The 13800-nt window shown below is 41.4% G+C and overlaps 1 protein-coding gene across 2 annotated transcripts in view; it reads left to right on the top strand.

Annotated features, from left to right (window-relative positions):
- The window catches only part of TRIM67 (tripartite motif containing 67), a gene marked incomplete at both ends in the record, with an annotated part of 35598 nt that extends 31056 nt beyond the window's left edge, over window positions 1–4542 (top strand). For both annotated transcript variants that reach the window (XM_082277005.1, XM_082277006.1), the window contains 2 exons: window positions 3325–3487; window positions 4477–4542. In XM_082277005.1, coding sequence (XP_082133131.1) covers window positions 3325–3487; window positions 4477–4542 — 229 coding nt within the window. The remainder of the gene's footprint in view (window positions 1–3324; window positions 3488–4476) is intronic.
- Between the last annotated feature and the right edge of the window lie 9258 nt (window positions 4543–13800).

Here is a 13800-nt window from a genome sequence, read left to right as displayed (position 1 = left end):
ATTGACCTAGTTGAAGATGTCCCTGCTCTTCACAGGGGGGTTGGATTAGATGACCTTTAAAGGCTCCTTCCAATCCAAACTATTCTGAGAGGTGCTGTGTGCCCATTAACAGGAGGCATTGACATTCGATGCAATAGAACTGTTCCTTGGCAAAGTTCCCAAGAGCAGGACTACCAGGTGCTACAGGCAATACTCCAGCCACTACATGTTTATGTAAAGAAAGAGATGTAAATCACACTGAAATATTTTATACTGAAAAACAACAGGAAGTCAAAGTCTAGAGTATTTGCATTTTTGTCTTAAAAGCCCCTTGCAATCAGGAGAGCGTCTTGACTGACTTCAGAGACCTCAGGAGCAGGTTTTTTCATCACACAAATATGCTACAAATGAATGAAAAATGCTGTCACTGGCAATATATATAGTAAAGTTGTTAAGGTGCTGTAAAGATAGCACTTAAAATACTGTTAATGGAGAGTTGGACTAATTATTCAGTTTATTAAATTGTTCATAAATTGTTAACACCTTTTAAAAATAATAGTGAAACTACTCTTCCTAATTCCTCAAGCCAGTTTGTGCAATCATATTCTGTGCATTGTCCAAGCTGTTACTGAAAGCATCTTGGAATAACAGCCTCTACTGCCACAGGCAGTGGCATTTCTCATGGTAACCAAATTCCCCTTTCTGTACTCTGACCTTCCAGGCTTCTGCATGCACTTCTGCACTCAGGACTTGTTGCATACAGAAATCAAAATGTGCAGGACAAGTGGGATTTACCTCAAAAAATGAAATAAGATTGCCTATCTCCAGAACTGGATTGTAATTTAATGAATACTAAGTATTTATTGAGGGAGTATTGCAACAAAAAGGTTTTATTTTCCTTTTAAATGAAAGGTTATTGGGGTTTTGTGGTGTAGGTGTCATTAAGTAGCTTAAAAATGCGTTACAGTAAAGGAGCAGGTTTTTTTTTGCATGGTGACACAGGAGTGTACCAGGAGGGAGCAACATCAGTTAGAGTCTCTTGAGCTATTTGGCTTCTTTTACCACAACAACCAAAAGATTATCCTGTAATGCTGTCTAAATGGTGTACATAAGAGTGAGGAAATGCATAAGTTTTCTCATAAAACACTCTCCCATCTCTCCTCCTAGAGAAAGAAACCAGGCAAATAGTTCAAAAAGTGCTGGAGTCCTCAAAGTACTGTTCCCAAGGAGAGCATGGGATGCTCAGTAAGGCTGTTCAGCCTCAGAAGAAGTCCAGCCTCCCTGGTAGCAGTGTGGTGAAGAGCTCCTGCCTGTTTCTGCCCTCCCTTAATCTTGCCAGAGCCAGTAGCCCACTGTGGGGAGATGGCGGAGTAGGAAGGGGGCAATCTACCTGCGGAATTCCTGCAGGACTTGGGGCAGGAAGGAAGGGAGAAGGTCCCCATCCTTCTGCTTTGCCCCCACACCCCTGTGGATCCTGTAGGGGCCTCAGCTGGGTCCTGCCCTTGCCTGGGCTGCAATCTGCAGGCAGAATCTATCTCCTCTTCAGTGGGGCTGTCCCCAGGGGCTGCAGAGGAGTCACTCAATGCCACTGTGCAGCTCACAGCTAATTAGCCCACAAGAAACAAATTAGCTTGTCGTATAGGAAAGAACATCATAATCTCAAAAAGGCAAAGTTGCTGTTTCTGTTTCCCTAAGAGAATAATTTATGTCATTTAAAAGGATGTAATAAAATCTGTTTTAAGCAGGATCTAAAATTTGGTGTCCTACAATCAAAGCTGTTCCCAAACAGAGGGAAAAAAGTAATCTATTTGTAAATAGCTCCAAATCACAGTACTGTTGCTTCCCACAATCTCATAATGAGTTTTATGATTGAGGGCTTTTAATAAAAACAGTCTATATAGTGAGATACTGAGGGTAGGTAAGCGTCTTAAGTTTTGATGGAAAATAATTTACTTTGCGGTTTTGGAGAAGAGCTCAAAGAGAAACCTATTAATGCTTATAGGACTGGAAATCAAATCAAAGGAACCTGAGAACAGTGAATTTTCACGTCTGACATGTCTCAGAGACAATCCGCGATTCTTAGCTATTACACTATTATTGTTTGAAGAGCTTTAAATGGAGAAGTCAGAACAGTTTTCTGTAATCTACCTTCAGATGAAATGCCACATGCCACATTTAAGTCTGAGGGAAAACAGTTTATGACACCTAGTGGACAAAAGGAAAATTTCTTACCCTGCACTATATTCTTCGTAATCATATTCCAATTCCCCCCCCCCCCTTCCTTTTTTTTAAATATTTTGCCTACCTATTGTGATAAATTTTATGATAGAATAGCTTTAATCTTGTGAATGTTGTATGCCTGAGGCGAGTGCATGGGACAAAAGACAGCTGCTTCCTTTCCTACTGCAAATTATTTGAAATCTGATTTACCCTGGACAAATTGTGTCAGGCTGTAAATCCATTGCAGAGCCCCATGATATTAGCAGAATAGCAGTGCCTGTGGCCAATCTGCATATCTAGTGGATATTTTCACTCAGTGTTCTTTAAAGAAATACTGAGTTTGACTAACCCCCAAGTCAAAGTGCATTAATGTCAAATCACTCAAGCGTGTAATGGCTGACTGAGTCTGTCCTGGCAAGCTCTGATACTGGAGTAGCTCTCAGCAGCTGCTCCTGACACAACCAATTATCACTGGTGTTAATAACTGTGCCTGCGCACTCGAGACAGCTCCCAGTCCTATAGCTGAGCACCTTGTCAGTCAGAAGCTACACTTATGCCTAACGAGCCCCAACTTCCCTTCCTCCCCAAAACCACTGTCTGTTGTACCTGTGCTGGCTTCCTGAGCTCTGGAAATCTGGGTGCCCTTAGAGCATGCCAAGGTGAGTAGTTGAACTGGAAGTCTATTTCTCGAGCTGTTAGAAGGATATTGATTGGAAATTAACACCTAGCAAAACAACTTCCTTCTTTTTCATTTCCTGCCATGCATCACTTCACTATAACAGGGATACTTAGAGGTGCCGTGTCTCCAGGACTCCATTGGCTTGCCTCCCGATTTGTCATTAGCCGAGGGGACCTGTTAGCTCTGGACCCCATTTTCACCTCTTAAATTGCAGTTGCAGGAGAGGTGGATCAAATTTCTCTTTAGGATCCCCTCATCGAGCTCCCATGGTTGTGGTACATATGCTTCAGATAAAGGTGTGGGTCAGTCATTGCCAAATGCCTCAGGGATAATCATTTCACTGTGCTGCTCCATGCTCCCTTTGCTTAGGAAGGCTGGCTTGTCCTAGAGAGAGCAGCACAGTGTAGCCCTCTGCCTTCACCAGCAATGTACTCTTTGTACCTTAGGACTGAAGGAGGAGTTTCTAAAGGTGCCACCGTTGGTGTTCTCCTGGATCTGAACAAGCACAACCTGACCTTTTACATAAATGGGCAGCAGCAGGGGCCTCCAGCGTTTGAAAACATCGAGGGAGTCTTCATGCCTGCATTGAGCCTCAACCGAAACGTCCAGGTAAATCTTCTGCAGTCCAGCCCCACTTACCCTTTCCATCTAAAGGAGTTGATAGCATCATCTGTAGGTAGTCAGTACAGATAGAGGTTCTTTCCTTCTCAGACTTACATCTAGGCTACTCACACTTTTTGGACTGCATTTGACCTTCTGCCTTGCCTGACCAATATGAAGAGTAGTGCTGTAAAACAAGTAAAAGTACCTGCACACACTAATTCCTGTTCTGATTTTCCTGTGATGCTCCACTTGGAAAGCAGTGTCTTCAAAGTTTTCCCCTGCCAGTTTCATTAAAAACCATTCTAATTCCTCCTAGATCTTACATTTGGAGATAGTTAACATTGGCAAATGACTGCAGTGTGAACAGCACAGTGGTAAGGAGAGCAAAGGCAGAATAGGTCAGGGAAGTAGTGCAACAGAGAAGACCCAGTCAGCACATCATTCTTGTGCTCTGTGTAAAAGAGGTTTTCCTCTTGGAGGAACTGCCTTTAAATATAATGCATTTTCAAGACCACTGCTCATGGCTAGAAGCTGGATGCAGTGTAAGAGAGAACCTGTGGAAATACCCAGGAGCCTGAGGACTGAAGGAGGTCAGCTTAGGTCAGGCAGGACCATGACAGCCAGGATGGAACACTCATCATGTAAATGGGCTCCACTGTGTGACCTCTGTCCTGAAGCACTTGGGGTCCCTCACGCAGAGGCCCCATCCACCTTGTATCTAGCAAGCAGCACTTCTGGATATGTACAACTGGTGGCTAGATTTGGGAAAAGGTACAGACACCTGGCATCTAGGTCCCAAAGTGTTCAGGAGGGAAGGAGGAAGGAGACTTGTTTATTTCAAGGACTAGATATCATCGCCATTAATAGTCTTGATTTAAACTTGGACCTGCAGTCCTTGCAGCCTGTTCCATGTCATTTACCTGCACTTTGCCTTCACAAATGCTCTCTGCTGAGGATGTCTCAGTTTTGAATCTAATGTTATTTCTTCTTTTCAGGTGACCCTGCACACAGGACTGGAGGTGCCACAATCTGTAAAACAGTCCAAGTTGCCCAACAACTAATGAAGTCCCCGTCTGACACTGTGATGGATTCTGCAAGGTTTCTCCATGTGTTTTGGCACTTTTCAGTAAGTCAGTAAAAAAGCATCCTCGTCCCTGACTTAAAACACTGTGCAGCATGTTGCTCACTGAATAATGGGCTGGTTAGAGCCAGGCCACTCCATTTTCAATTTAACAGCCATAGCAAGCACATCCACTGAGCTGGCACTCAACTGCAGATGGGTACTGAACATACCTGCTCTGCGTTGCATACATATGTACACTCATGTGCACACACACACGAACACATCTGTAAAGCAAAAGGTTAAATGAGTGTATTTGCTTTCCCATGGCTGGACTTGTGCTTAAATATCCGGGATGCTGGAAAAAAAGGGTGAGACTGAAGGACAACGGATGTTGGAGCAGTTTACCAGTAGATGAACTGGATTCCCTTGCCACCTGAAGTCCTTAAATAAAGAAAGCATATGTTTTGACGGCTGAAGTGGAGGTTATATGCCCAAGAATTCCTGGTTGTCAATTACATTCAGGGGCTCAAATGACCATGAATTATTCCTTCTGGCTCTAGACTGCAGTAAGCTATAGGATGTTGTCTCCTTAGAATTCAGTGGCAGAACTTACCTTATTATCTGCAACAAGACCAAGATTGGTTCCCAAACACTGCCGTGAAATAGTTGGGCTCATTTTAGCTAACATCATGATACAAGCAGAATTCAGATACAGAAAGTAGAAAGAAAAACATCCGTGATACATTTTAGTGTTTGTTATTTAGGCATGACTGTGGAGACACGTACAGAAGAGCTGATTGTGGTTATCAGCACAACTCTCGAAAAACAGTGCAAGGGAGATTCCTTTGAACTGAAATGATAAGAGATTTATTTAAATATGGCACATGCAAAGTCTCCCACATTGAAAAATGCTGCTTTCCAGCCTTGGTCCTGATAAACCCTGTGCAGCTGTAGTTCCAATGTAGCTTTGAGATCTGAAGCCTTAATTTTCTATTAGATTACTGTGAGCTAATTAATGTCTTGATCCTAATGAAACACTTGAGAGAGATTAATAGCAGTAATGCAAAACCTGTCCTTTAGAATTTTTCTGGATTGGGACATAAATCTTTTGCAAGACTTGACCAGTGCCTGGCATGTCCCATGAAAATGAGCAGCCATTCCAGGTGTCACAACTGGAGTCTGACTGACAGTGATCTTTGCTCACAGCCATGGCACTGTCACGTGCATGCAGTTGTCAGCAAACACATTGGTTTGCCTGTGTGCTCTGTTTTCTCTGAACCCAGTTAATGTACACAAGTGTGTGTGTGTGTATAGCGGCAATGCGTGAGGACAAGATGCAGCAGACTGGGTGAGCCCATGACATCCTGGACTCTTGTCACTCTAACCCTGTAGAAATGTGGTGCTATCAAACAAGAAAAGCATAAACTCTCAAATCCTGTCAATGTACTATTTCCTTTTTTTAAATCCTGCTGCTTATACAAGTTTTCCTCTTCAAGCATACGTATACGCACACGCATATTGTTATCAGGCATGTAATTATTAAACCTGAAAACAAATATTCTAACCAAAATACAGCTTACTGCTTTGCATTAAAGCACAGCCACAGGACAAACAGCCCAGGCCCGCCTTCAGGCAGCCTGCCAGCCCCCAGATATCCTTCTGCAGGCCCACTGCTGGTCTTTGTCTGGAGCACATCACTCAGCTAGTGCTGAGTGATGGCAAGGCTTCTCTGTGGCAGAGCAGCCAGAATCCTCCCTTGGGTCATCCCATCTCACAGCCATCATGGGAAGGGGAAGGCAGCCCAGAACAGAACTTGGCTATTGCACAGACACAAAGCAGTCTGCCATCCTGCTGCCTGTAACCAGCCAAGCATCCTGTAGCCCACTTCTGCAGAACAGCAGCGCACCTTCAGCAACGTCAAGACTGAAATAGGAAATAAAACCAACGATGGAGTAAAAATCACATACGCTTTTAAGTGAGAAAGCAACAGTACTCCTTTAAAGTCTGGAATGGATTGTATTAGTAAACTTGTAGACAATGGAATAACTGTGCTATGCTTATCTTGGTTTCATAAAGAATATCAAGAGACCAACTGTGTTATAATCTTCGGTTTCATTCAATACCATATGAACTCATGCAAGATTTTCTAATTAGCAGGTCTGTTTTAACCTACCTCAGCTGGAACGCTACCAGACCCCAAATTTCCTCTTGAGTGTGCTCTTCTATGAACCTAACAGTTGTAATCATAGCACTGGCTTTGAGTATTGCCAGTCAGAGTAGTGTATGGGAATATTGTACATAAATTGCACATAGTTTTTTATATTGGGAAACATCCTGTGATAATTTTAATATGGAAGACACTCCACTTTCACTTGAATTAAAAAAGACGGGCATTGTTTGTTTTGGGACAGAACCTTTGTCTTTACTCCCAACCTCTGTAAAGGAAACAGAAATGAATTTACATCTTTCCAATCCTCATCCATGTTTAAAATTAATTCTGAATGTGTTTTAGAAGTGTTTGCAGTACTCAATTTTTGTTTTCATAGTTGCTTTGGTGTCAGTTCCTGGTGTATTATATCTTGAGGAGAACACATTGAGTGACATGTTGTTAATTTCTAATGAATATATGGACAGTAGGTAGAAACAGTGAGTAGAGAAGCTCGGTTTTTACCCTCTACTCATTCAAACATTCACAAAAGTAGGGTAGCTACCATTATAGTCTCCTTTTAACCTAGCAGAAATGCAAATCAATTAAAATGAATACACTTAGAAGTAGGCTACCTGCATTAGTAAGACTACTTTACCCTAGGTCAGAAACTAAACAAAGTGTTTGCATGGGTTGGTTGTGTACACAATCAAGGACTTACATTTGGCATGGCCTGTAGCAATAAACCAGTTATCCTCATAGAGTGCACTCTTGTGACTTCAGCTGGATACATTTTCATAGTTTGATTAACAGAAATAACACTTAAGTAGTTAAAATTACTCTAGGAAACTAACAATTCCATATGTGAATATTTATGCAGAGCATGCAGGGCCATCTGAACATAAAGCAGAGCAGAATTTTCCCTTTGCAGAACAGCATTAGGTGGGGAGAGGTGGGGCACTCCCACTGCTCTGCTCAGGCTGGAGGTAGTTTCCTTCTCTGCAGGCATCTTCCCCAAGGTTGATCTCATTATAAACCCACCAGTCTGCACGTCCTTCATCTACAGTATCTCTTATGTCAGTTTTTGTTTCCTCCAAATCCTTTCTTTAGGAGGGAGTCGGCCTTTAATCATTGCAGAAACTGTGTTGCTGACTGTCCAGGGAGAACACAGAGAGCAGAAGAGTGGCATAGATACCCAGGGGGACCACTTTGTATGCTCTTCTTCCTTTTGTTTCCTCAGAGGATTTCTGCAGCTCTCTGTGACTCCAAGCTCCTCTGGCACCTGGGCCCACACAAAGCTGCCTGTTATGGGACTGTTCAGCTCCTAGAGGCCAGGTTGCTTCTTACAAGCAGGAGAGCAAAGCCTTTTGCACTGGGATGAATCCCATCCACTATGGTACAGAGCCCACACAAGGTAGCTGTAAATTGACTAATGTTTAAAAAAACCCCACCAAAACAGAAACAGGCCCTCCCCTTATTAACAAAACAAAGCTTGACTTCTTCATACGCCAGTTTGGAATCTCTAAATAGCTGCAAAATAAATACAGCAGTCGAACTTTCTGTCCTGCAGAGCAGCAAAGGACTCCCAGTTTTCACCTATCCCTGGGAGCCCCAACCATAGCCTTTTGTGACCCTTCTTCCTGGCTCTTTCCTCTGCAAATTTCCGTTAATTTCAGGAGCACTTCAGACTTCCCGAGGCATGCAATGCTATACAATTTTCACTTCCTCCTTTTCCCTCATCAACTTGAAAAGAGCTCACAAGAAGATCTCTTAGTAAGACTTAATGTCAATATAAGCACACACATAGCTGACAATCCCTTGCTCCTTCTGCTGTGGAAAGGTATGTACTATAAAATAAATGTCAGTGAGGACAGTAGCACACTGTGATGTATTACAAATTTGAAAAGCAATTTGGCTTCTGAAAACAGAAAAGATAGGCAAACAGCACTGTCACCTCCTATACTTGCCTATGCACTTAAGATACATAGAGGAAAATATATTGGACTGAACAAAATAAATAAAATAAGCATGAGCTTACATATATCAGAGTTTAAGAGGAAAAGTATTAAATGTAATTTATTATATGCATAACATTCCATCACGCTGTAAATAACACCATGATAGTGTATTGCTGTAGTTTGTTCTTGGCTGGTGATAGAGTTCTGTGGTAGTGCTGTGTAAGTTGTTTTTTAATTTATTTCTTTTTTCCTCAAAGCATAGTTAGTAAAGATGGCAGAGAGCACCCCATACTCTGGTTTCTGAGTTGTCCTAGAGCAAGAAGAAATGTGAGATGCAGCTTTTTTTATTCTTTCTTTCTTACATGATAATATTTCTTAAACAAGGTAAGAGAGATGAGATTAAGGCTAAGCTGCCACCACCACTGTATGAAAAACACTGTGTTTGCAACTGCCAACAAGAGGTAGTGCATTTCTGGACCACAGTTCAGATCACCCGTCCCTGTGAGAAGGGGTGCAAAATTCCACAACCTGGTAACAACAGCAGCTTTCTGGTGCCATCTAGTATGTCCTTTGGTCACAAACAGAAAGATGAGGAAGGAGAGATGTTAGACCTTATCTCAGGCCTTACCAGCTTTGCAGCATTCTGCTTAAATAGCAAAACCAAAAAATTCAATTTTGAACCAGGCAAGATAATATGAAAACACCAAGCATCTTGGCTAGATCAGCTTTGGAAGGGAGATTAGTTACAAATCAACCACATTGCAAATGCGAAGGGCACTTGTCACTGAAAATTACCAGACAAAGATGGAGAGTCCTTTTTTTTTTTTTTTCCTTTTTTTGGGAAAAAAAGGCGAGCTGCTTCTAGTTTTTACTGACAGCATTTCTGGTGATTCCTCTGCCCAGCTCTACTGAACGCTGCATACACCCAAGCAGGTGGAGCAGCAGCCTGAAGCACAAATCCATCATCAATAAGACACACTTGGTCTTCTCAGGTGCAGAAGCCCATATGCAAACCTCAGAGAGTAGATGTGTGGGGCTCCTGCGTCTTTGCACAATACAGGAGACAGATGTGTGTTTCACTGACAGAGGCACTCAGCAGCATTTTCTCCTTCTGTTAAACGACCTTTTTGTTATATTTGTTATTGCAAACAGTTCCAAGCAGAATTAATTTAAAAATTATTTTTAATGCTAATTGGAGAATTTCTAACATTTGCTTGTGAAGCAGTAGATAGAAATATTCCTGAAGCCTGATTGCATTCCTTTATCCTTCACCTCCCTTAAATGTTGTCAATAAAAACACTAACCTTTCTAGGTAGCATGGTGAGAAGACATTATGTGATGAATATTAAAAATAAATGCATGAGGTAAACCTGCTGTTATTTCTGATTGTTATATGAAGCATGAGTAACACTAATTTAAATGTTGGCAACTAAAAAACTGCAAAGGAATAAGATAATGGTGTTCAATTCTGGTTAAATGAAAGACAAGAAGTTGTTTCTGTCTTCTTAACTACATTTTTTTCTTTATTGTCATTTCCCATAGCTTATATGAATTTGGAGCTGGTGAAATATACATCTCTGCTATATGTGTCTGTCACCAGATCAAGAGGAAAATACAAACTTTTTATAATTTTGTACCTGTAGCAAACGTTTGTATTTTTTGAATTAGAAACAAACTGCTTTTTGTCTTTTGGTCCAACTAAAACTTTGTGTATTATTACTATTATTACCCTTTTGAAAAACCTGACATGTAAGTTTATGCTGTTTTACAGTTTCTAAATAAATTCTTATAACATTGCCAACAAATTCAGCATCAGTACCCTATTTATTATTACAAATTATGATTAAAAAATATGATGCCATTATGTAGATGAGGCATTCATACAGTTTGCATGCCTATCTCCTGCTGTTGATACTGCTTTGTTACCACAGCCAAGAATAATCCAGTAAATGGAGAAAGGCAAGAGTCCTTCCTCAGGGCAACCATCTGTGCCTCAACTTCAGACATACCCTGATTCAGTGCCACGAAACACCTCCCTTTCTCAGCACCACTCCGTTAGCTCTGGCTCATGTTGGTTATAGAATGCCTTGTTGCAGTCACTTAGCTGTGACCCACCTTAGACACTTTGGGAAATCACCCAGCCTCCAGCAGTTTCTAACACTGGAATAAGCAGAGCCTGGAAAGAACTATGGCATCAGTAGGACCGTATTGGAAAGCCCTTTGGGTAGAAGTCAGACTGGGCAGAAAGCTTGTCAGGGTAGGGAGGATGCAGACTTTGTGAGATCACCTTGGAGCTGCACACCTCTGTCAAGCAGATGGCCTGTGAGGGACTCAGCAGTGCTACAGAGGCAGCACACTCAGCATACACAGCCCCTGCAAAAAGGCACTCGCAAAGCTACACAACCTTCACAGATGTCTGTCAGTAAGGCAGAATAAAGCACTCTGACACAGCGACAGCAGCACCAGGGTAACAAAGAGGAACCCAGCCAAAACAATCACAGGTAAGTACAGGCAACAGTATGGAGATATCATCCATCACAGCCTTTCTTTTTTTCTCCTGCAAAAGACACAACTTGTCGTCAACTCCTTTATGGCAAAGGGTTTGACTGGGAGAAAAGATCATCACATGTGGCTTAACATGTAGGGAAACAGGGAATAAAGATAACTGTAACAGGAAAATGCCTGAGAAAAAGAGCAGATAAGGAGAAATCCTTGAATTCTTCTTTATACCTCATTCCTTTATGCAACTGCAAACAGAGAGCAAAATAAATTGTGCTCTGCTCTCCTCTTCCCATAATCAATCTGTCATTCAGTCAATACTGGCTTTCATGTACCAGCATGTGCTCCAAAACCAACACAGCTTGCTGTCTGTACACTGACATACTCTGTTAATCACCAACACGCACCAGCCCAGAGAAACACTAGGTTCAACAGGTTCTCAGCAGTCTGGTTTGCCAATGTTGATGCATCTAGTAACAAAGCAGGACTGAAAGTACCACGTTTACCTGAGCACAGCATTCTACAAGAATGCAGCATGCCCAACTCAAATCGTCTTGGAGACTTGATATGAAAAAACAAACGTATCTCCATGAAACAGAAGCCTTTCATAATGCATATACACAACATTAAAGTGTGAAAATGCAAAACTTTGAATAAACTTTTCTTTTCCTTCCCCCAAAAACTTTCATGTTCCACTGTCAACTTGGCATTTCAGTTTTCAACTTTTTAGTTTAAGAACTGATTTTTTTCAACTTTTTACAGATCTTACAAGCTTAACTGCAAAAATTAGATGCTCCATTCTGACCAAGTTTCACTCCCAAATAACTTTTGGGAGCTGTGGTGGTGGAAAGTGAACACTTTGACTTACCAAAGCTGATGGAGAACATGAAGTCCCACATTATATGCACAGTGAGCTGAACCAAACTTTATCAAGAAGTGAGCAGTGAAAACTAAGCTAAGGATTAACCAGGAATTGAAAGATACAGGTTACCCTACAACATTGAAAGCTCATGTGTTGCCTGAACAAGTCTTGATGCTCTGTACTAAGTTCTGCTTAGTGGTTACACCTTCATATGCTGTCGGGATTTGACATTTCTCTAATGTTAAATAAGCCATTAAGTCCGTAACCAGACAGGAATCTTAATTCCAGTTTGAATCTGCAACCAATACTGAGTAAGAAGAAATCAAATTATGCAATTATGAAATGTGATAACAGCATTTAGCAACCAAACTCTGCACACCCCTCCTCTTCCTACATGGCTCCAGAAACACTCCCTTCTGCTTTTTATCTGGCACTTGATCCCTCCAAGCCCTCTCCCTCCTCTTAGTCCTCTCTGTGCTGGCAGAGCACTTCTCCAGGACCTCCAAGTAAGGTGGAAGGTGTGGGGGAAGCAGCGTGCAGAAAGCATCCCTGTTTGCGGTGTGGCTCTCCCTATCCCAGACCACTTTTGCATCCTGAGAGGGGAGCAGCTTCTGATGCTGCTGTTGTATTTACCTGCTGCAAGCTGACACAGACCTCAGGGTTAGGGATCAGCTTGCTCAGGCTCCCAGCCCACAGGGGTACCACCATACCTAGAACAAGTTTCTGCAGTAAGGGCTGTTTTCCTTCTCATGTACACATCCTTCACTGCCAGACCTGTTCCAACAAGCTCCACATCTCCTTACAATACAGAACAAACTCTGTTATTTACGTTATGCTTATTTTTGTCTCCCCCTAAAATACTGAAGTTTCTTTTGTTTTGGAAGAGTTACTAATCATTGCCATTTCTAATGGATGGACCTTAAAAGCAACAAAACAAAGTATTTAGCTACAGAGGACAAACAGTTTTCTTCCAGAAACACCAGACTGCTGAAATCCAAATAGCACCAAAACACAGTTTTGGCAAAGATTTCGTAGAAAAGCCTTGAGAGGCATGGAATTAAAACAAACACCAAGAACAACCAGTAGCTATTGAGTGTCTGTGCTCATTTGGCTCAGTCTTATATGGTTTTGTTTTTAGAAACCAACCAACCAACCAAGCCAACAAACCACTCTTTGAAAGTGCTTATTTGGAGATCTCTACAGAGATATACAAATGAGTGTGCAATTCTTGCCTGGGACAAAACTTCAGAAAAATATTATTTTCATTCCAAAGCAGGTAATTTTGAAACATTAAGAGGTTTTGCTGGACAGAAAAATTCTTGTGGAGTTCCACTATCCACTAACAATCCATAAGGATACAGATTTATGTCCAATAAATGTTTGGAGAACACCTACTTCAGGTTGAGAGTGAGTAAGGTATTTCTTTTTCCATATTCCTTCCATATGAAAGTGAAGATATATATATATATATAAATCCATTAATTTATGGATTAAAGAGTATTTTACTTACAGCCAATAAGCTGATTCTAGAAAAAGAAATGTTTTCTTTAGCACATATTGACTAACAAAAACAGCCTGTATAACCTTTTTAATAAAAAGTCTAATTTTTATTTATAACATGGTAAATTCTAATGTTCATCCCAAAGCAGAATGGTACATAAAAATCCTGCAATAACAAATAAGATTAAAAAATTAGGATATGGTGGGTAGGCAAAAGGCTCCAGAAGTCTGTGTTGGTAGCAATGTGAATTCCATCTTATGCATATTGTCCATTTCACTCTGTATCATTAA

The sequence above is a fragment of the Coloeus monedula genome, assembly GCF_965178545.1.
Source record: "Coloeus monedula genome assembly, chromosome: 2".
Lineage (NCBI taxonomy): Eukaryota > Metazoa > Chordata > Aves > Passeriformes > Corvidae > Coloeus > Coloeus monedula.
The sequence above is the reverse complement of the archived record's forward strand: the minus strand, read 5'-3'. Positions and strand labels throughout refer to the sequence as shown.